The sequence below is a fragment of the Thalia democratica genome, chromosome 2 (assembly GCF_965202585.1).
Source record: "Thalia democratica chromosome 2, ktThaDemo2.hap1.1, whole genome shotgun sequence".
Classification (NCBI taxonomy): Eukaryota; Metazoa; Chordata; class Thaliacea; order Salpida; family Salpidae; genus Thalia; species Thalia democratica.
The window spans coordinates 49,896,196-49,919,173 of NC_139166.1; the positions used below are offsets into that span (position 1 = coordinate 49,896,196).

Here is a 22,978-nt window from a genome sequence, read left to right on the forward strand (position 1 = left end):
AACTATATTAAACAAAAATAATGTCTTAAATCTTTAAAAAAATAAATATACTGTAATGCAAATTTAGATGTAGATTATAATAAATAAAATTCTAAATAAGATTTACAAAATTATTGTGTATGCTTAAGTTTTAAAATCTAAACTGAATTACATTATGTTACAGAAAAAGCTATTTAAAATTTCAGGTTTTTTGCCCAAGTTATGAAAATTCCAGCTTTTATAGCAATACTCACCCTGTTTAGTGTAGTATTTACACGAATGATAAACAGGGTTTATAGTTTAAGCAAATCGTCTTGGACATTCTTATATTTGAGAGTTTCTGATAAAACTGTAAGTTTATAATTTTCTAGTAGTTCTGCAAATAAAGAAGCTTTAGCTAGTGACTACTTTGGGAATTTCCCTTTTTATACAACACATTGCCAGAAATAAAGAGTTTTCGACCCTGGACACTTAATAAACATTATTATTAACTAAAACTCTCATGTCATGATCGAATAACTTTTATCAACCAAGTGGATTATCAAGGGTAAACTTACTATGCATTATTGCATTATTTAGCAGAGTTGCCATACCTTGACTTTTTGTTAATTTAAAGGTTAAAAATACTTTATCTTTCTATTTTTATTGTTGTGTATCTAGTATTGATAATTAATAAATTAATCAAAAAAAAAAAAGCAAAAGTATAAAAAATTAATTCAAGAAAGACACAGTTATAAATATCCTGCTATGAAAAAAAAAACCTAATTTTGCACAAAATTCGGTGCGGAAATAGCGTTATTCGGCATTTCTTGTTCATGCATTAATGTTTTTAAACTTTCTTTGAAATAATTTAATAAAAACTTATTTTAATACTGTTTGAATTATCTTAACCAAATCTTTTTAAAACTTGTCAATCTATTTTTATAAAAACCTTCTACTAATTTAGGTATTAGTTTGTAGTTTTTTCTTATGTGTAACGATTTTGGGGTTTCGACCTTACAACCTTGAACTAATCTTTAATGTTTTTTTTAGGCAAAATAAGTATTGCTAAAATAACTTAGTAGTACTTATATTAAACTAAAATAAAATTAATTTACATACAATAATACTTTAAAAAATTTAAAAAGTGTATTTGTTCTCCTTTTACAAAGTAGAGACCTTAAGATGTTTTTTAACAACCAAATCTATTTATTAAGTTTTACTATTATAGATTTGAAAGTTGTCAGGAGTATTGTTGCTAAAATTTGAGCTTGGCTTAAATATTGGAGTTGTAGATGCCAAGATCTAAATTTTATAAACTTTGATCGTCAAGCCGCTTGAGTTGTCTATGCAAGTTAAAACATTGAAGAATTAAACAGCTAATTTTCATTAAACTTCACTTGTAGCTCATTTTTGAAAAAACTAATAGTACAAATTCATAATTTTTAAAGTTATAAATTTATATTTAGTTATACAAGATAAAACTTACAATTTATAGGTTTTTTTTTAAATTATAGTTACTAGATTTCAATATAGACTTATGAAAATAATCATAAAATAAATATGTGCTATTTAGCGTAATTTATTTTTAATTACAACTAAGCGTCAGTATTCTTAGTTGTTTTATCAGTTAAAAATAAATAACTACATACTAAAAACGTTAATGTCTAAGACTACTTAAAGTAAAAAACTTGTATAAGCTAACAAATGTTAACACAAAATTTAGTTATAAAGTTTTTATAGCTCAGTTGAAACAAAACATAGAATAAACACAGGAAGTGAATACGCTTTAGTATTCGTCAGTTTCATAATCGGTGTCTTCCCCGCCACCAGTATAATCTGATTTTATTTGATCGTAGTCTTTCTGAAGCACTGAAAGGTTTTCTCTCGCTTCATCAAATTCACCTTCTTCCATGCCTTCTCCTACATACCTATTAAATACAATGATTAGCCCAATGAAAAAAAAGTTTAGTAATTTTGCTTTATAAAACAATACCTAACATATACTAACTACAACTTGTTATTAAATAGCTTTTTTACTATCTTTGAGCTACATTTTTTTTTAATTTCAAACTTTTATGTGCTAACTAAAATTAATTAATGTTAGTAAACGCTTTATAATTAAAAATTTCTAAAAAAAATTTTTATCAAAAAGGAGCTAACCAGTGAACGAAGGCCCTTCTTTTGTACATGAGGTCGAACTTGTCGCACACTCGCCCCCAAGCGTCGCCCATCGCGGTCGTGTTGCCCATCATGCAACACGCCCTGTCCATACTTGCCATCAACGAGTGTTTCATCTGCATCGGCGCTTGCGAGTTTATTCCCACTTTGAAGCCCGTCGGACTCCAGTTGACAAACTGAAAAGTTATAGCAAAATAAGAAATAAAATATTATAAATAACTTAAAGAGTTATTTTTACTGAAAACTTTACTATAAAAAATCACCATTTTGACAGTTGCAAAAACTTCCTGTGCTCCACAACTTGTAAGGCATTCATATGTAATTAAGAATATTTTGTTCAAACTTACAAATAAAATACTAGTTTATTTAAATGTAGATCGAACCACACATTACCGAAATAAAAACAAAGTAAAGCATAAACTGAGTTTTATTCTAGTCCATGTACAAATCATGTTACCTTCACTTTGTTCTTCTCGCGCACATTCCGGATCGCCTGGTTGGCCTCCTTCGCCTGCACGTCTCCCCTGTACAGCATCGCGCACGCCATGTACTCCCCTTTGCTACTCTGGCACTTCACCATCTGGTTGTGCTCCTCGAAGCAGGCGTTGGTCAGCTCGCCGACTGTGGTGCCCTCGTGCGACACGTTCTGCGTGGACACGATCGGTGAGTACGCCACTAGAGGGAAGTGGATGCGCGGGAAAGGCACCAGGTTGGTCTGGAACTCTGCGATGATGAGAAAACAGTTTAAGTCTCTAATATTTTTTCGTAACACTAATTTTGGATTTTATATGAAAATAACAACTCTGTAAACCTAAATAAACCTTAAGAAAAAAAATCTTTAAGAAACTTGCATAGTAAAAGGTCATTATAAAAATTCTTTATAAAATTTAAAGCTAATGTGTTACTCATTAGAAACCATCGAAAAAAAAAACTTTAATCTGGTTACTTAATCTAGTACGTTTTAAATAATAATTTTCTTTTAAACAGTACATAACAAACTTCGTCGAGCAAGAATATTCTTAAATTGTCAATCTCACCAACCGTTGAGGTCGACATTAAGAGACCCTTTGAACCTCAGCGACGACGTGATCGAGGAGACGACCTGGGAGAAGAGCTGGTTGAGGTCCTTGTAGCCGGGCTTCTGGACGTCCAGCTTGCTGGTGCAGATGTCGTATATGGCCTCGTTGTCGCATATGAACGAGCAGTCAGTGCTGTCCATGCACTGGTGGGTGGTCAGCACCGAGTTGTACGGCTCCACAACAGCCGACGATATCTGGTATGGTTTTGTAAATTAAAATGGGTTTACGTTCGTAAAAGTACTTTTTATGTTGTTATGCTACTACTGTATGCTATTACAGCAAAAAAATTAATAGTAGTTGTAGTGTTTAAAAAAAATTGAATTGCCAAAACTATAATACTTTGCTACTCAAGACCAAAAGTTAAATTGTATTCCGAAAACTTGAACCTTGCATGTTTAGAATAAATAGCGTTTCTAAGCTGGGCCGGGTTTTATTTTTATGTACGTTATCAATGTATTATCAAGCATCACTTTTTGTAGAAGCATATACAATAACGAAATAAGATAGTTTTCTGTTTGAATAATAATTTACTTTGTGCATATAGAGTAGCATAATTTGTTTAAAAAAAAGTAGGTAGTTTTTTAGCCTAGTAAGTCAGTATATGTTGGAATCTTAAAAGCTGAAGTTTAACAACTCAAATAATATAAATACTGTGCTTACATCAAAATACTTTTAGAAACTATACATTGTACTACGAATGTTATTTTTACCTGTGGTGAAGGGTAGATGGAAAACTGCAGCTTGGACTTTTTTCCAAACTCAGCGGCGATCTGCTTCATCAGCAGCGCAGTGAGACCGCTACCAGTTCCACCGCCGAAAGAGTGGAAAACCGTGAAACCCTGCAGCGCGTCGCAGTTTTCAGCCAGTTTGCGCATTTTGTCGGTTAGGGTATCGATCATGTTCCTGCCAACCGTGTAGTGTCCTCTTGCGTAGTTGTTGGAAGCGTCTTCCTTGCCACTTATGAGTTGGGATGGGTGGAAAAGCTTTCTGAACTCTCCAGCTCGTGTTTGGTCTAGTTTTTTTTATAATTTACATATATTTGTATAATGGTTTTTACAAAAAAGTTGTCAATATGGTAGCCTAAACTAAAGGATTAAAACTAAAAAATAATACGTAGTTAGCTGACTTATTTAAAAATTGCAAATTAAGTTTAAAATATTAATTCGTAGAACTTGTTTTCATCTTTCAGATTAAACAATTACTTGCTTTTTAATGACAAAACGTCATGTTTGTATTTTAGAATATATTCGTGTATATATATTAATTAAGATTACTTTAAGCACTAACCAACAACTGTCGGTTCCAAATCACAGAATATTGCCCTCGGGCAGTACTTTCCCTTGGTGCTTTCGCTGAAAAAGGAGTCGCAGTTGTCATCTCTGACCTTAGCTCCGTCAATAAGTTGCCCATCAGGACCGATTCCGTGTTCCAGGCAGTAAAGTTCCCAAGATGAGTTACCAACTTGCACGCCTGCCTGACCTAAATGTATTCCAATGACCTCACGCTGAAAATAATTTGTTCATCAAAAATTTAAAAATAAATTTTAAGTCTTTAAGAGCCAATAAGTTTAGGTAAACTCAAAAAAAAACAAATAAAAGCTAAAAACACGAAATCGATCTTTAAAACAGTGTTTTTAACTTTTTTTCTCTAGAACTTGGCTGAATAGTCTTCAAACTTCAAACTTCAAAATAATTAAAAATGAGTTTTAGACTAAAGTGAACAAAATTTTGCTAAAGTATTAAATATAACTAAAAGGAAATTAATTTTACGAACCATTTTTATATATTTGTTACTGTTTTCAAAATATCACAAAACGAATCTATTTCTGATAAACGAATTTTATGCTCGTTTGGTAAAGAAATTTACATTTGTTTTTATTTTTACTTAGTTTTTATACTACTTACAAAAATATTACATAATTGTGTTAACTGGTTTACACATAAACATTTAAATAAAAACATTTTGTAATTATAAAATAATTAGGTAAAAGATTAACATAATTTTTCTAAAAGTTTTACTTAAGTAAAAATTTACTACTAGTACTTTGATAATTTGTTTTTATTTTAAGTTTTGTATCAAAATGATTTATTTATATTATTTAGAATTAGTTAGATAACTTTTAAATATTTTGAAGCTATATGGACAACGATTCAAATCTAAACATACTATGGAGAAAATAGCTAAAGTTTTGTTAAAAGATATATAGAAACTTTGTGTCTTATGATCTATTTTGATAATTTGTTAAAAGAAATGTTTAATCTAGAAACAGTTTTAAACTCTAATATAATAATAACACTTTTTTTATAGATATATTAACAATACTTACACAACATGTTCTAAGATCGCGTATAATTTTTTTATCTATAATGCTCGAAATTGTGCTTAAAAGAAAATTAAATTATGTAATTAAGTTGTAAAACACTTAGATATAAGTCAATGTTTTTTAATAAATGTTAGATTATAATATTAAGTAAATGAAAGCTAGATTACAAAAGCTGTAATGACTGATCAAATTGACAGCTATACGAATAAGGATTTTTCTAGCTTAATTTAATAGTTGTTATATATGTATTAATTTCAACCAAACAAAAAGTTAGAATATTTTATTCTAATAAACAGAAAATGCCTTACTTTGGTAAAACTAAGCGTGAAAGTTCAAAAAACACACTGAAATACAAACTTAAAATGCACTTTGTTTTAGTAACATCACGACAAAACCATTTATCAAGCATTAACTATAGTAAATTACTTTCTTTATAGTTGATAAAAGAGTAAACCTTTTTTACTAGTTAATAAAATACAATTAACTTCACCACATTACAAACAACAACAGCATCCGAGACACCTACGACCGGTTTCGTCCTAATTAGGTCTCATCAGGCAGGTATACTCGAGAGAAACTGCTGTTGTGATCTAACCAAGCGGGATAAGTACATAAGCACTAAAGCAACCGTTTTTCTTAATTTTCTAGTATCTTACTTATATCTTGTATCTTACTTAACCACTACCTAATTTAACACTTAAAAAATATTTCATCTTTCTTTGGTACATTTATACTTTTAATTTTAAAAAATGTTCACTTTAAAAAATTAAAAAAATTAAATAAAGCTTACTTTTTAGTCGCTAATCTAAAGTTATTAAAAAATATTAATTTGGTTCTATTTACATTCTTAACAAAAGGTTTGATCATACCGATTCGATTATCAGACCACAGTCTTCGGTAGACTGAGATCGGTTTCGTCCTTATTAGGACTCATCAGTCAGTCACAACCGAAAAACAAGTTTTTAAGTATAAAACAAGTATGATCAACCTTTTTGTTAAACTTTATGTTAATCATTATCAATTCTTTATTTTTCTCTAATATTGAAAAACTGTTCGTATAACTTTTTACAAACTAACATTTTATTTGCTGCTGACTAAAGTGGGAACGGGTCAAGATTGTACGAAGACAAAATTGCACGAAGGGTCAATTTTGCACGAAGACAAATTTGCACGAGGGGACAAAATTGCACAAAGACAATTTTGCACCAAAGGAAATTTTGCACGAGTTACAATTTTGCACAGAGGGTCATTTTTGCACGAGAGTAAAAAAAATATATACAAAAAAACAAAAAAACAAAATGAAATATAAATTAATAAAAAAAAAAGAAAAAAAAGTTACTGACCGAAGGTAAGGGTTAAGGATAACAGTGAAAGTAAAAATATAAATAAAAAAATAACTTAAAAAAATTATTATTAATAAAAATGAATTAATAAAAATAAATTAATTAAAAAGAAAGAAAAAGCTACCGATCGAGGGTAAGGGTTAGGGGTAACAGTGGTAGTAAAAAAAAAAAAAAAATGTTATTAATAAAAAAAATAAGTTACCGACCAAGGGTAAGGGTTAGGGGTAACAGTGATAAAAAAAAAATTCAACTTGTGCAAAATTGTCTGCTTGTGCAAAAGTGACCCTCCGTGCAATTTTTTCTTCGTGCAATTGAGTCCCTTTGTGTAAAAAAGTCTTCGTGCAAAAGTATCTTTCTGCAATTTAGTCCCCTCGTGCAATTTTGGTCGCTCGTGCAAAGACACCTACCCTAGTAAAGTAAATATGACAAATAACATGTTTAAGGTGAATGAACTTTATATTACAGTTAAATAGTTTTAGTTGGAATCTATTGATGTATTATTTATATTTTTTTATTAGCTAATTTAAGTATTATACATTTTACTAAAACTTAGGGAAATCTACTTTTATAGTTAAAGTTATAACTTTAAAACAGCAGTATTCAAAAAAAGTAGTGTTTTAGATTTGTTTTGAATGTTTGCCTAACCTGTTTTTTTGAAGAACCTTGAGTAGTAGTTTCAAACGTAAGGGGCGACTAGGGGGCAATATCCTCCGTTATGAAAACTTATTCTTTTATGAAAAATTGGTTCTGCATCAATGGTTGTTACCCAAAAAGGGGCGATACAACCTTTAAAATACCTGAGTTAGAAGAAGGTTGAATTCTTTTTTTCTTTAATTTACGTATTACTACAAAACTTCTTATATTTTTTATTGAGTTTTATTAAAACATTTTTACTCATTTATTAGATTTTCAATAATATTCTTAAAAATTAACTCTTTCAAGTATGAAGTAATTTCAAAATATTTTTCCTTCAGTAACACAGAGGCAAAAACTACTTAAATTATTTTTATAGATAATGGTAGCTATAGTAATTTCTTTAATAAGATAAATATCAGATTTATGTTTTATTTTTAGACGTAAGTTTATTTATCACGATAAAAAATATACGCTGAAAAATGTCGGTCAAAACACCTAGTGTATAGAAATACTTTTCGGTCATTTATTTACATACGTTTAAAAAATACGTAATCTAAACTTAATACGTGAAAACCACTAAATACGTAAGCTTAACTTTTGTGGTTTTTGATATTAAAGATAAATATTCGGTGGTGTAAAAAGTTTACGTTTATAACTTTAATATAATTAATAAGTTTTTTACACTATTTTGCATTAAAAATGTTGAAAGTTTTTACAAAAGTAAAACATAAAGACTGAAACAAAACAATAAAGTTTTAAAAACTTACGTTTTAGTTATTAAAGTTATAAGCATATACCTGTCGTGAGCGTATCTTTTATCAATTTTTTATAATTGATCAGCAGATATTTTCTTTACACTTTTTATGAAAAAATGAGTTCTTTAAATAATAAATATAAAAACTAAAAATCCTCATCAATGAGTTTCTGAAGTAATGTCAAAGTGTTTATCTAAGAAGCTTTATTAGAGTACACAATTTAGTAATTTATATTTATAAGTCTTTAAAAAAATTATTTTATTTTTATAATATGAGTTATTTTATTTATAATACGAAGTCAGGTGTAACTTTTGTAGAATGTTTACGTATTTATAAAAATAAAAAATTAAATAGATGTATAAAACTTCTTTACTACTGCAAAAATTAAATATACTTAAATAAAGTTATGTTTAAAGCTACAAACACAAACATTTTTGTAAAAAAAAATTTTTTTTAATGTTAAAACAAAAACGGATTAAGTCTCGAAACAACTTATCAATCTAAATTCAAAACTGTTTATCAAAACTATTAAGTTTTAAATAATAGTTTTTGTTTTAAATTAATACATAAATAAATCTAGAAAAATTAAACAAGCTATAACTTTGGATAGTTTTGTGTCAGATTTTTTTTGTGTGTTATACTAAAGTTAATACATTTAATGTTTTTAATTGAAAAACAGCTTTGCATAGAAAAAGTTTAATTAATTTAATCAGTTAAAAAGTAATTTTTACTTCTAGAATATTAATTTAGTATGTATACATATTTTTCGTAAAAATTACATTTTACTTGGTAAAATGTATAAAAATGATGACTTACCTACAGCTTTTTAAGCTATAATTAAACAGGAAACACGGTTAAGAATTTACAGAATTAAGAAATAATAATTTAAAAGAAGCATCGGCAGCCTTTATTGAGGAACGGGCAAGCTTAAAAGTCATTCTCCGTGAACACTGCACACTAAAAGCAAAAAGACCTATGCGGGCCTAGTATTTTAAAAGATTAGCTTTAAAACTAGAAAATGTATATTGTACAATAATTGTGTAATATAATAAACATAAAACACACAATATATTTATTGACAAGCACATAAAAAGTGATTATTTAAAAATTTTATTACAAAAGGCCTAAATTTGTTGCTTATGTCTGAGTTTTTTAGCTAAAAACGCGTCGCGGGTAAAAAAAACTTTGTTTAGTGTGCTACACTTTGCCGACCCCTTGTTTAAATGAAAAAAATTAGCTAGCAATACAATGCTTAAAAAAGTTCTTTTTTCTTAATAATTTATTTGTTATCCATTAATTATAAAATATGTAAACATAAATTTGTTGGCTAAACACCGAAGTCAATAATAAGTCTAAAAGTTTTATAAGTAGTTAATATATACTTAACAAAAGACTCAAATTTCAAGACTAATTTTTAAGAACCAAAACCTTTTAAATTTAAGTACTTAAGATAGTACTTAAGTTTACATAGTATCAAAAAAACATGTTATTAGAATATAACTATCAACTTTATATATATTTTTTTAATTTAGTAGTTTTTTTTATAACAAAGCTTTACAAATTTTAAACTATACTTTGTTTGGTATCAACTTAGGTATATTAATTTTTATCTTTAGAATATTTTTTCGATTACAAGTGAGGATTTTAAAATTAGATCTACCCAGTTTTTAAAGCAATGTGGAGATTTAGATAATTCATAAGAAGTCTTGGTAAAAGTAAATTAATTCTTTTAATACAAGCTAAGATGTTCATAATAATAAGTTAATACTATTTTTTTAAATGAGCTAGCTTTAAACTAGGACTTTCTAAACTGACGTTTTTTTAATTTTCAAATTCTAGCTAATATGTTTTAACTTAATGAATTTGGTGTGTGTCATACTTGCATTTGTTTTACTACTTGTTTAGCCTTAATTACTCAGGTAATAAACTAGTCATTAATTACAACCCCTAACTGCTAAATTGAAACTCAAAACTTCTTTAAATTAGTTTGACTTTATCTTTAATACGTTAAAATATTCACCTATTCCATACTTCATAGTCCCTGTTATCTAGATCTCTATGTATGTTACATATTATAAAATTTAGATATCAACTTAGGTTTGAAATATTGAAATAAGAAGTTTACTAATTCGAAACGCATAAATATTTATAGTTAGCGGATTGGAAATAAACAGTGATCATTTAATATACTCTTTATCAATTTAATAATATATTTTTATAATTTTTTTTTCCTGGACAGGTATCCGTGAAATGCGACTCGATAACCGAAAGTTTTTTAGTGCACCAGGTCCTAGGACAAAACATTATGAACATCTTTTTTGTAGTTCAATAAGCTATTAGACAAACAATATGTAAAAACTAAAACGTGAAATCTAAAGTAGTACTAATATGTTTTTTTCAAAATGCTATGTTCAAGTATTTCAACTATTAGTTTTTAAAGTTTTAAGTAGAATTTAAAAAACAAATAAAGCTTGGAAACATTTATCAACTAGTATATATAAAAAAAAAACTTTAAAATTATCAAATAATATACAAACTAGATACACTTTCGTATAGAAATCCATAGAAAAAGAAAATAGTTAATGGTAATATTATTTTTAAGAAATCTTCTCGAAAAAAAAAACATTCATCTTAATATCTAAAAATATAAGTTTTTCAACGTACTTTAACAACAGTTGAAATAGTTTAAGCTGAATTTATTTCTAAACTGACGATGTGATTTCAAAAGATAGTAAATAAATAATGTAAATTCGAAGTTTAAGAATTTTATAAAATATATAATTTTTTGATCGCATATTGGAAATTTAGTCTTTTCATACTATTTTCATGCTATCATAAAATATTTTGATACATTACCATGTACTATACTTTCTTTAAATTACTTAAAACCACTTATTTAAACCTTATTGACGTTTTGCTTCATAATCAAAAAATGTAGTTGTCATATAATTTAAACGTTTTACCCTGAATTTTATTTTACGTATAGTTTTTACTTTATCTTATGTAATAACTTTTCATTCTTTAACCAACTTGGCTATTCATTTCTCCAGCTTAAGTTTTTTAGTCAATATCCGCGCAAATTTCGACTTATATTTTATTTAAAAAGAGTTGAAGTAAAGTTCAATTGCTCATAAGGGTGTGAGTAAACCCTCGAATCGTTTATGAATGAATAGCTTTTATCAGTCACCATTCATACATTATTTAATGTCATTAACCACTTAAGTTTTAATAAAACGATTTGAAACTAGAACATTTTATTTAACTTAATATACTGAAACTAAAATTCGAAAAATTACTTGTTTTACTAAAACAAAGTTGTTAAAAAAAGGATAATTTTAAGAGTAATTGTATTTATTCACATATCAGTTTTAGCTTAGTAGAATTACAAAACTATATCTGAATTAGACTTAATTACTTAATAGTAAATAAAAAGATTTACTAATATTTTGATTAAGAATGTTAATGTACCGAAAATTTTCAAATACAAGTTGTAGCTTTGCAGTTGTATTTATTTATTTTAAGTTTTATCAGAACAAAAATAAAAGTGTGTCAATAAAATGTTCAGTACGACCAATAATTACAAAATTTACATAACATAAACGCAAAGGAAAAATTAAATGCTTTTTTTAACTTAGACTTAAACAAAAATTCTGTTTTTAGAATTATATTTTTTCATTTTAATGGTGAACAAAATCATTGTTTCAAAAATTTATTTTTTTTTACCCAAAATAAGTGCACCTGTAGTTTTTTGTTTTAACTAAAAGTTTGAAAAAAAAATTAGATCTAAAAATAATGCACCTTAAAAGCTTTTTGCTAAATTTTGGTTCAAAAACTTAAAACAGGTTACGTGCTAATTTGACAGAAGGACTTATTACTATAATCAGAAAAAAGGTTAAACTTACATATCAGTTAAAATATATTTTTATAGTAACTAACTGCTTATAAATCGTTAATCATCCCTTTTTTGATTTTTGTAGTAAGTATTTTACTATTTAAGTTTTAATATAAAACTAAACGTTAAAGTTTTTCTATAAAATAAATACAATTTGTTTCAATAAATTGGAATCGTAATATTTAGTACTGATATTTTAGTTTAAGTAATAGAACAATAACTATTAACAACTGTGAGATCATTCTTATAATATTTACTTAAATATTTTATTTTTTAGACACATATCGTATAAAGCTTAAAACACTAAAAGGTTTTTCGAGTAATCACTTTTTTTTATTTGTTACAAATTAACCACTAAAATCCGACTTGTCTATTTTACCATCACATGCTGTTGGTTTTAAACTGTAACATCGAAGCCTGTCTAATACTAATACATACCTTAAGTTATTATCACATGTCAGTACAGAGGGTTTTAGAACTAACCATTATGTAGTGAAAAAATTATTTAAATTCGTAAAATTTTTGCGGTAATTTTCCACTAATAGTGGTAATGGTAGATAATGGTAGAGAGAGACAAGAAAAAAGTTTTACAAAAATTTTTGAATTACTAAACAAATATGTACAAACTCAAATACATTCGTGCATCAAATGTTTAGTACTTTTATAGTTAGTAACACAGAAAGCTACTAATGAACTTTATTGAACAGTTTTAAGCTAAGCTTTTGTTTAAAAATTAATAAAAATAACTAAACAGCAAAAAATGTAAATATAAATACTTGTAATTTTTTACAGATCTTCAAAGACAATGTTTAATTTTGTAATCACCGTGCTACTGTTTTCAACGTATGTGTGTTTCGGTAAGTGCCGACCAACGCACCAATCAAACGAAAGCGAAGAAAGTTTGTCTCAGTCAGTGAACGACTACTTCTACTCAGACGTGATACACCAAATATTTGCCAATTACAATTACGGCAAAGAGACTTGCTTGCCGTTAACCAAAGAAAACTGCAAAACCAAAACAATAATGAACTTGTACGGTGTTGTTTGCGATTATTGCGTCATAACGGAAGGTGAATCTTGTGGGGACATCAATGCCATGAGCCCGCCCTGTGATGACGGTTTGTTCTGCCTGCCAACCCAACTTTCAATAATAAGCGTCGAAAAGGATCTCACCGAACTTTTTAACATGACTTGTCAGCGCAGCAACAGTTTTGTCAAGGTGGTGAGAAATTTGCCAAAAGACGAAGTTGATTTTTTACTGAGTAAAAGTAAGTCTTAGTCAGATCTTAGTTAATGAAGGGCAACTTCTCGTGATAAATTTTCATTTTAAATGTACTTAATAGTTTAATTTTAAATATAATCATCGTTTAATGACAATTAAGGGAAAAAATGTTGTTAGAAGTTATAAAAATATATAAAACTAAGTCAACAGAGATAAATGCGTTTTTGATATATTGAATAATCAATATATGTAGAAGTTTTTTTCTAAATGTTTGCGTTAAATAACAAAAGTCTAAACGGTTATTTCAAACCAACTAAAATATTAAATAACCGAGAAATTCGTTTACAGTTTGTTTTATACATTTAGCGAAAAACACTACTGTTGAAGAGAACGCCAATGTTTTTGAAGAAGCTGGAATTTACAACTTGGTTGACGAAATTGAATTACATCATACCAACACTGAGTCTTCATCCAGAAGAATTCATGATGATTTCGATAAAAATGAACTGCCTGAAAAGTTCAAAATAACGCGAGTAAGTTATAAAGACTAAGAAAGTATATTATTCTACACGGATTTTTGTTTTAGATTGAATGTTTTTAGGATCCCTGTCATCGTCATAAAAATCATGTTAGCAGAATGAAAATCAGAAAGGAAAAATATTGGGAGCCAAAATGCGATGAACTGGGATTTTATGCTACAGATGTACAACAGGTAAGAATGTAATAATTAAACTGTTTAATATATTTCTCAAAAGCTAATTATATTTTATTATATTACTATTAAAATTGTTTTTCTATGATTCTTTTTTCTTTGTTTAAAAAATATTATTTTGACAGTAGTATGTCATAACTTTTGCTTTTTTTATTTTTTGGTTAGATTTTGATAGTCACTTTGTTATCTAATAAAAATCTCAATTAGTGTTCGAGCTCAACTAACTGTTGGTGTGTTAACAAAAAAGGAATAAATTCTGAAGAGATGTCTGAAAATTGCTCAAATAATTAAATGAAGCAAGAATGATGTCTGCTTAGGAATGATTATCTCTATTTAAGCTTTGGAACTTTTTTTTTCCTTTTTCCGTTTTTTTAGATGTTGTATATATTTTCGGATTGGCTTTTTGTATAAAAAGCTAAAAATATTTTTTTATAAAAACATAGAACAAACTTTTTATTAACTTTACTTTATTGTTTTTGGTTTGAAGTTATGGTACTCTTTTTACATGTTTTTTTTTGTCTGTCGGTTAATTTTAAGCAGGTAGCTTTTGCTAAATACTAGCTTATAATAATCAAAGTTTTAGTTAGTTTTATAATTTAATTCAAATTATGAAAGTAATTATTCGGAAAACGTTAAAGCTATTTTTAAAGTCTTAATAAAGAAAAAACTACCTTAAATGCCAGAAAATTAATTTATTAACTTACTTTTATTATAACAAGTACTAGTTTTTAGTAAAGCTGAACTAGCTTTTAAACTTTTGTTTTACCAAAGTTTAGTAAAATGTTATAAATACTATTTATAACAAAATTGATAAAAAAACAAACATAAAAGGTAGTATTTTATATAAAGAGTTTCACTAATTACCTTAGAAAAATGGATGGGAACATATTTCTGTATAAGTTATGTTGACTATAAATTTGGGACCAGATCAAAATCCACCCGATCAAATTTGAGAACCGCTTACCGATCGAGGGTAAGGGTTAGGGGTAACAGTGATAATGAAAAATAAATAAATAAATGCAAAAAATGTGTAAAAAAAATTAATTAATAAAGAAAAAAAATCGGGTGGATTTTGAACGCGGGTGGATTTCGATAGTATACCATAACTTTATATACATTTTAACGTTAGTCTAATACCGTACATGGTTGATTTTTTTAAGCACGCACATTTGATTTCGGCCATTATGTTTTACTTCTTTGAAAACTACTTTTTGTATTAACTTAATTACAAATTTCTGTTATTATCTTTTTTCAACGTGCAGCAAAAAAATTACTTTTGTCAACCGTGTTTAACTCTTAATTCAAATATTACTTGATCAGTATTTTCAACCTTTTTTAATTAAACATCTAGTTAAAAATAATTTACATTTGAATAGACTTAAAAAACTAGTTTCATAAAAGTTGCAAAGTTTTAATTTTTTGAACATGTATATTTTATATATGATCTTAATTTGTTTAAAGGTTTTCAATTTTAATAATGTACTAAAATAACTACACATTGTCATTTAAAAACTTCGTATTAGAAATTTTTGAACCTTTTTATCCTTACGAAACTAGTGTATTAAAGCATATTTATTTGCACACTACGTTTAATGATTAAATATATTGTAAAGGAGGTTTTTCTTTTTTGTTAACTAATGGCTAACATAAATTAGTAATTTAATAATTTCTCACTAAGGAATTTTTTCACGTATGTTCTGTACAGTGTACAGTACACATATTTATGTTTTGTAGCATTTTATTTATTTTTAAGGGTAAATTTAATTTTATATACTAAAACACAAAAGCTAAGTATTATATATTTTATAATTTAAGTTGATTAAAAAAACATATTGTTAATCTTTTATTAAGTTTTATTCTAAAAGTTATTAAATTTAAAATTATGTTTCAATCACTCTATCCAGTTTTATTATATGTTTTCTTTTTTTTTCTATTATAATAATTATTTGACCAGTATAAAAATGTTAAAAAGAAATGTTTTAGAATTATTTTTTTGAGCAAGTTTAGGTTGTTTTTCAACGTACTCATGGCAATTTTGCTTTAGTTAACTTTGATGACAGATACAAAAATCATTTACTAATAAAGACCCTTATAACGTATAAAACCTTAATAGTTAATTATCAAACAAAAAATAATCAATTACAAATTAAGTTTTTTACAGAAATTATTCTGTAGTCATTAAGTTGTGATTGTAATTTTTTTTTTCATATTTATTAGTAAGCTAACAACTATGTAACATTCGATAAGTAATAAAAATTGTGTTTTTTCTATGATTATATTTAATATTTAAAAATTTGTATTTTATCTTAATATAAAGTAGAAATTTTATTAGTTTTACAATGAATTTAAATTAAATTTTTTTATCAAATTTCCTGTGAATATTTATGAGTTTTGACAGAAGAAAACCTATGTTATATAAAACTAGTGAAGATTATTGTATGTTTTGGTTTTAAGAAAACAAATAGAGAGATCTCAACTACTGAAGGAGAAATAATGAATTTATTCTTTCAAAAATTTATTTTACAAACTAAGTTTCGGTCAAAGACCTCGTCAGTGCTTAAATAAATCTAAAAAAGATATGTGACAGTCATGGAAAATAGCATTTAAACAATCAAATTAAAATATAACCAAATTTTTACTCAAAATTTTTACTTAAGAAACTAAAGAAATCAAAATTTAATATTAAAACTGAGTTTTAAGTAAAGTTTAAATTTTAGTTAAGTTTTAAAATTAATATAACAACAATAATAATAATAAATAATAAAACAATGCCCGCACTTCCGAAAACTTCACTCCAAAACTTAAGTCACCCGTAATACAGGTTTTATGCATGCTTTTTAATTTTTGTAGCTATTATTTTCTTGAAGTTAAAAGTTGTTATTATTTTCTTTAAGTTGACAGTTTTTTTTTTATTATTCAAGCAAAATTTCAAGTTTTCGTAACTATTACAAGCACAAAATTACTTAAATTTACAATATTCAAGTCACAATAAAATTTAGCTTGTCTAAAATGCATCTTAACTTAAACTTACTTATTACTATAAACTACATTTTTGTTTAAGCAATCTTTACTTTGAAAATCAACTAGAAGAAAATAAAAAGCTACATACAGATTTTATTATTATTATAATTATTATTTGTGTTGTTCTTTGATTTTTTAACTTAACTAAAATTTAAACTTTGCCACAAATTTAAACTTAGTATTATAATTTAACGTGTTTTTTTTTAGGTAAAAATTTGTTTTAAATATAAGTTTTTATATAAAGCATTTGAGCGAGATTTCAAATTTTTATAGCGATTACAAGTACAAGATTGTTTAAATTTATAATAGTTACGTCACCATTAAAATAAGCTACATTAAATTCAACTCAATTTTAAGCTCACTTTATTAATTACATTTTTGCTCAAGCAATGTTCACTCTGTAAATTAACTAGAAGAAAAAAGAAAGCTACATACAGCTTTTATTATAATTATTATTATTGCTGTTATATTGATTTTAAAACTTAACTAAAATTTAAACTTTACCTAAAACTCAGTCTTAATTTAAAATTTAATTTGTTTAGTTTCTTAAGTAAAAATTTGGTTTTATGTTAATTTAATTGTTTAAATGCTATTTTCCATGACTGTCACATATCTTTTTTAGATTTATTTAAGCACTGACGAGGTCTTTGACCGAAACTTAGTTTGTAAAATAAATTTTTGAAACAATAAATCCACTAGTGAAGATTAATAAAGTAAAAATTTATTGACTACTCAAAATCAAAAACTTATCAGTATTTTTTTTCAAAAGGCAACAAAACACTACAGTATCAAAAAAACTATCTATTTAGAATTAAATTGTAAAAAATACGAAATCTATTTTTCTTTCAAATTATATACTATATTTAATTTGTATAGGTTCTGTATATTTATAAACTTTTTGATTAGTTTTAAAATTTTACACTGAAAAAGATTATATTATTATTTAGTTTATATTTTTTTTGTATTTATTATAAGTTTTCTAAATTGTTTAATGCCTTAAATTAACAAAAAAAAGTTAAAAATTATTTGCCTAGTCTAGACCTTGAACAAGTTTACATAGTTTCTTAATTCAGTCATAGCTTAGTAGTAATATTTAAGTTTTTTTTGACGAAAAGTGTTTTTACTTGTATGATCTTTTATACAAAGTGTTTTACTAAAAAAATTGAGGATTAAAAACTAAAAGTTATAAAAGCTAAGACCAATTTTAATAAACATATTGTTTTAATTGCTACAAGTTTTATAATTAAATAAAAATTTAGTTTATTCCTTTATTTGTGAATTTTCATCTCAACAAATCTATGAATATTTTTTCAAGACTTAGTTTTGTTTTTGAATTAAAAAAATTCCGAATGAAGAGAAAAACAAAACAACCTAAAAATATTTTTATCGACAGAATATACTAAAGTTTTACTATTTATCGAAAGTTATAAACTTTGACACATTTTTTGTTTAAAAGTTTTTATTTGAAGGCACTTAAAGATAAAAGTTAAAAAACACACAATTTCTATAACATTAAGTAGTTTTTACAATCTACAAAATGATAAACATTTAATTGTGTTGTATTTGATTATCATGTGAAAAGTTGAGTTGGTAAAAGAAAGTTCTAATTATTCTTGATAACTATTCTGAACCCTAAACTGTTTAGTTTTTTATTGACTTAAATCAGAGTTTCCTAAGCTTATTCTATAAACATTCTCTTCGCAGAGAATTGTAAAATAAATCCTCCAATTTATTTGATATCGCCCCTTTACTATTTAATTACCCATTAAATTTTTCGTCGCCTTACTAATTAAAGCTCGTAAATGTGCGATATTGTCAAACCTCTTGTTTTGTTTGTTTCTATCCATAAAAGTTATGTATAGTAACTTTTTACAAATCGGGTTAAATATATTAAATGAAAATTAAATATGTTTTTAACTTAAAGTTTGAATCAGCTATAGATCCCTGAAATTTCGACATTTGGTTCAGCATGCAAAGTTACGCGGCAGGTACATTAATAAAAACTGAAAGCAACTATGATAACTGATTTAGATTAAAACTTAAAGCTTACATAAACGATATCATAGTTAATAAAAGTGGCTAAGAAGCTAAAAATGTCTTTTTTTTATTTGAGAAATTTTACAAAATATTTTCTAATACCGATTTGACACTAATGGGTTTATACTTTATTTAAATTTATGAAAACTTATTTCTTGTTTAGATATTTCATTAACATAAACGATGGACACCTACGCCATCAGGGAAAGTTTGATTTCATTAAAAATAGTTCATAAATTCGATAATTTATAACAATTTCAATTTAATAATAGTTTAATAATAAAAAACATTATCAACATAGTTTTGCCAAACAGCTCGTTTTAACAACATTTCAGCTAAAAAAAATAATCCAACACAACAAAAAGAACTAATTAACACTAAAAGACTATTATTGTTGAAAACTTTTATAACTGTCTGTCTTTTGCTTAGAAACCTTAGATAGAACAATTAAAATCTTTAAATATAAACTTATATTTAAAAATTTATACTTTGATGTTTTTAAATTATTTTTTTCCCCTTGCTAAACTTTGAAATAATAAATTTCTTACTTACTTCGTTATATACTAGTATTAGGACAGTGTAACAAACACAAATACAAAAATATTTATACCTAGAATAAAGTAAATTTGTAGGGAGTTAAGTTAAAATTATTTATAAAAAATTTAAAACTAGGTATTAACAATTTAAAAGATTTTATTTTATTTCAATAATATAGTACCATTCTCACCTTTATTAAGTATTCAAGTTAAAAACAAATTAATAAAGTAAATTCTTTTAAATTAGAATTTAAAAAATTATTTTACATAACTGCCGACTGGGCAGAAGTTAAAAAAAAAAAGAATGCCCTCCTTTATTAGATATCGCTCCTTAACTAGCTATTTCCTATTTTCTTTTGAGCCCCTTACACTAACTACTGTTCTCTGAGAGTCAAAACCGCTCTTAAAGAAGTGATTTAGCAAACTTTTGAAAACCTGTTTTAACTACATCGAGTATGTATAATATATGGTTTACTATCATTTCTAACTCGCTATCATTTCTAACCTGATCATTTCTTACCCGATCACTTCTAACCCGATCATTTCTAACCCGATCACTTCTAACCCGATCATTTCTAACCCGATCATTTCTAACCCGATCATTTCTAACACAATCACTTCTAACCCGATCATTTCTAACCCGATCACTTCTAACCCGATCACTTCTAACCCGATCACTTCTAACCCGATCACTTCTAACCCGATCACTTCTAACCCGATCACTTCTAACCCGATCATTTCTAACTTGATCATTTCTAACTTGATCATTTCTGACCCGATCATTTGTAACCCGATCATTTCTAACCCGATCACTTCTAACTTGATCATTTCTAACCAGATCATTTCTAACTCGATCACTTCTAACCCGATCATTTCTAACAAGATCATTTCTAACCCAATCACTTCTAACCCAATTAAACCCGATCATTTCTAACCCGATCATTTCTAACCTGATCATATCTAACCCGATCATTTCTAACCAGATCGTTTCTAACCCGATCATATCTAACCCGAAATTTATAATATATTAATTTATTATTTTTTTAAGTTTAGTTTATTTTGTTTAAAATAAAACCTAATATTCAGATAGCTGTTGTTAAAATTAAATTGTTGATATTAATTGGTTCATTTACTGTTTTGACAATAAGGTTTAAAATTGGATTATTAATTAAGTGTAATTATTAGTTTTAAAAAGCAAAGGAAAAGTATAAGTCTTTTGTATTCTAAAGATTAAATATTAAGTTTTGATAGTCGTCAATGTAAGAAATATAATGAGTATCGCAGCCGTTAAAGTCTATTCTGTGCTTTCTTTTGAAATGATTCTATATGGTTAATATATATTTTTAAGTGTAGAAACCAGATTATCAATTTGCCTCCAAATTCAGGGAGAATTTATATAAAATACAACATTTTAAAAATATTAATATCAGCGTTTATGAAACTTAAAATAATACATTTAATAAAATTTAGTATTTGTAATTATGATGGTGGTTTCATTTAAAATTAATATCATTAAATTTTAAGTTCTTTAAAAGAAAGTATATACTGTTTAATACAAAGCCAAAAGTAGAGGTAGAAAGTTTTTTAAATATTCAGAACTTGTCATTTACTCGAACTTTAATTTAATTTTAATTCTTAAATCAACTGGTAAATTGTATATAATGATTTATTGTAATTAAGTTATAATTAATTATAATAAACTTAACTATGAAAGTTTAGTGTCGAAAACTTATTATTAGGCATTTTTTCTTTTTCTTTTGAAATATAATTTATGTAGGGCTAAATAAATTTACATTTTTCATAAAAATTTAAAAGTTTTCAAAATTTAAAATTGCAAAAACACGATTATTCTCACGATTAATAGCAGATATTTCTAAAATAATTTTCTTGATATCTTTTAAAAGTTATTGTTTTACAGGTTTTCAAAAACACAAAAACTTTAGATATTTAGCGATCATTAAATATTAAATGTAAATATAAATTATAAGATTAAACTATATAATTTAAAAACTTATAAAACAATAAAACCAGTTTGTATTGTGAAACCTATTATATAGGTTTAAATTTTTAATAAAGAAAAAACTCATCATATATATAGAAATTTAGAGGTGCAAAAAACGACCGAGAATAAAGTCAATAGACTGCAAGCTAGCTTTACTGTAATGAATAAAAAATAAATATGTTTTGTGTAATAATCGTCTGGAAAAACATTTAATTAAAATAAACAAAGAACTTAATTGAGTTTTTATAAAATTCTGCTCCTAATTATACTAAATTTTACTATAATTAATTTATTATTCTTTTTCAAAATGTTTTATCTTTAATACTTATTTTGTTATTACTTACGTTATTTCAACTGCTCATAATAAAGTAATTTTAAAGAAATGTTGATCAATTAAACTACTAATTTAAGTCGCAATTAAAACATAGGCGAGGTTTAATTACCCTCGAACTTGTTATACAAATAAACTTGTCTGTTTAACTATTAGTGTTAAACAAATTTTTTTGCTCTAAAACTAAGTAAGTTTATTAATGATGTGAAATCTAGACAGTCAATCGACATAACAACTTTTGCGGTTTAGTTATATGACATAACTGTTTTAACAGCTAGTTTCTATTAAAAACCATGCTATCCACTCAATATAAAAAAAATGTTAAACTTCTCCTAATGTTTTTTTGAATTCCATTATCTTAATAGGCTTATGCAAGTTGCATAGCAATTTGTATAAGTTATTAAGATGAAACTTAAAACTACCCTACTATAAAAGGTTAATATATTAGTAAGCAATAATAAAACATTTACGTCAGACTCTCAATGTAGTTTTTAAACCGTAATATAAAAGTATTTGTATCTGAATTTTACAATTGTAAGAGTGTACTTTTTAAAATTTGCTTATGTTAAAACTATTGTAGTCACGTTAATTACAATAAGATCCAATTAAAATATAATTATCATTGCTTATATTAAAATCCTACAAAGAAGAGTTCAAAATACTTTAGTAAACAATTTAGTAAATTGTATATGATTAACGAAAAATGTCTCTTAAAATGTATTGAAAAAACAAAAAAAATAATAGATTTTGAATAATGTGTAGCTAAAAAAATAAAAAAAATGAGGTAAAAAAAATATATTAAGATTATGTTAAGTTAATACGAAAATTAAAATTTATACTAAAAATATTTATACGTAACACATGAAAATCATTATGTTTTAAAGTAACTAAAAGTTTAATTTTTTTAATTATTATAATAACTTCAATAAGACTATTTTGTTTTTGCATGA

General features: G+C 25.9%; 2 protein-coding genes across 2 annotated transcripts in view; one reads left to right on the top strand and one right to left on the bottom strand.

Moving 5' to 3' along the window:
- Window positions 1-1,747: 1,747 nt before the first annotated feature.
- On the bottom strand, window positions 1,748-11,317 carry LOC145828655 (tubulin alpha-2 chain-like). The gene is made up of 7 exons (XM_082936411.1): window positions 11,306-11,317; window positions 4,506-4,722; window positions 3,929-4,230; window positions 3,181-3,412; window positions 2,597-2,862; window positions 2,122-2,315; window positions 1,748-1,889 (listed from the first exon to the last, which is right to left on the bottom strand). The coding sequence occupies exons 1-7, from the start codon at window positions 11,315-11,317 to the stop codon at window positions 1,748-1,750; spliced, it is 1,365 nt and encodes a 454-aa protein (XP_082792537.1).
- Window positions 11,318-12,972: 1,655 nt separating this feature from the next.
- LOC145828656 (uncharacterized) overlaps window positions 12,973-22,978 on the top strand; it is a 29,709-nt gene continuing 19,703 nt past the window's right edge. The window contains exons 1-3 of the mRNA XM_082936412.1: window positions 12,973-13,435; window positions 13,756-13,922; window positions 13,991-14,109. Of these exons, the coding sequence (XP_082792538.1) occupies window positions 12,973-13,435; window positions 13,756-13,922; window positions 13,991-14,109 (749 nt within the window). The remainder of the gene's footprint in view (window positions 13,436-13,755; window positions 13,923-13,990; window positions 14,110-22,978) is intronic.

Bases quoted from the DNA above. Each gene is read 5' to 3' on its own strand.
- LOC145828655 (XM_082936411.1), bottom strand. The intron at 3,413-3,928 runs GTAAAAATAACA...AAACCATACCAG, and splicing joins CCATCTACCCTTCACCACAG to ATATCGTCGGCTGTTGTGGA. The intron at 1,890-2,121 runs GTTAGCTCCTTT...TGTATTTAATAG, and splicing joins AGAAGGGCCTTCGTTCACTG to GTATGTAGGAGAAGGCATGG.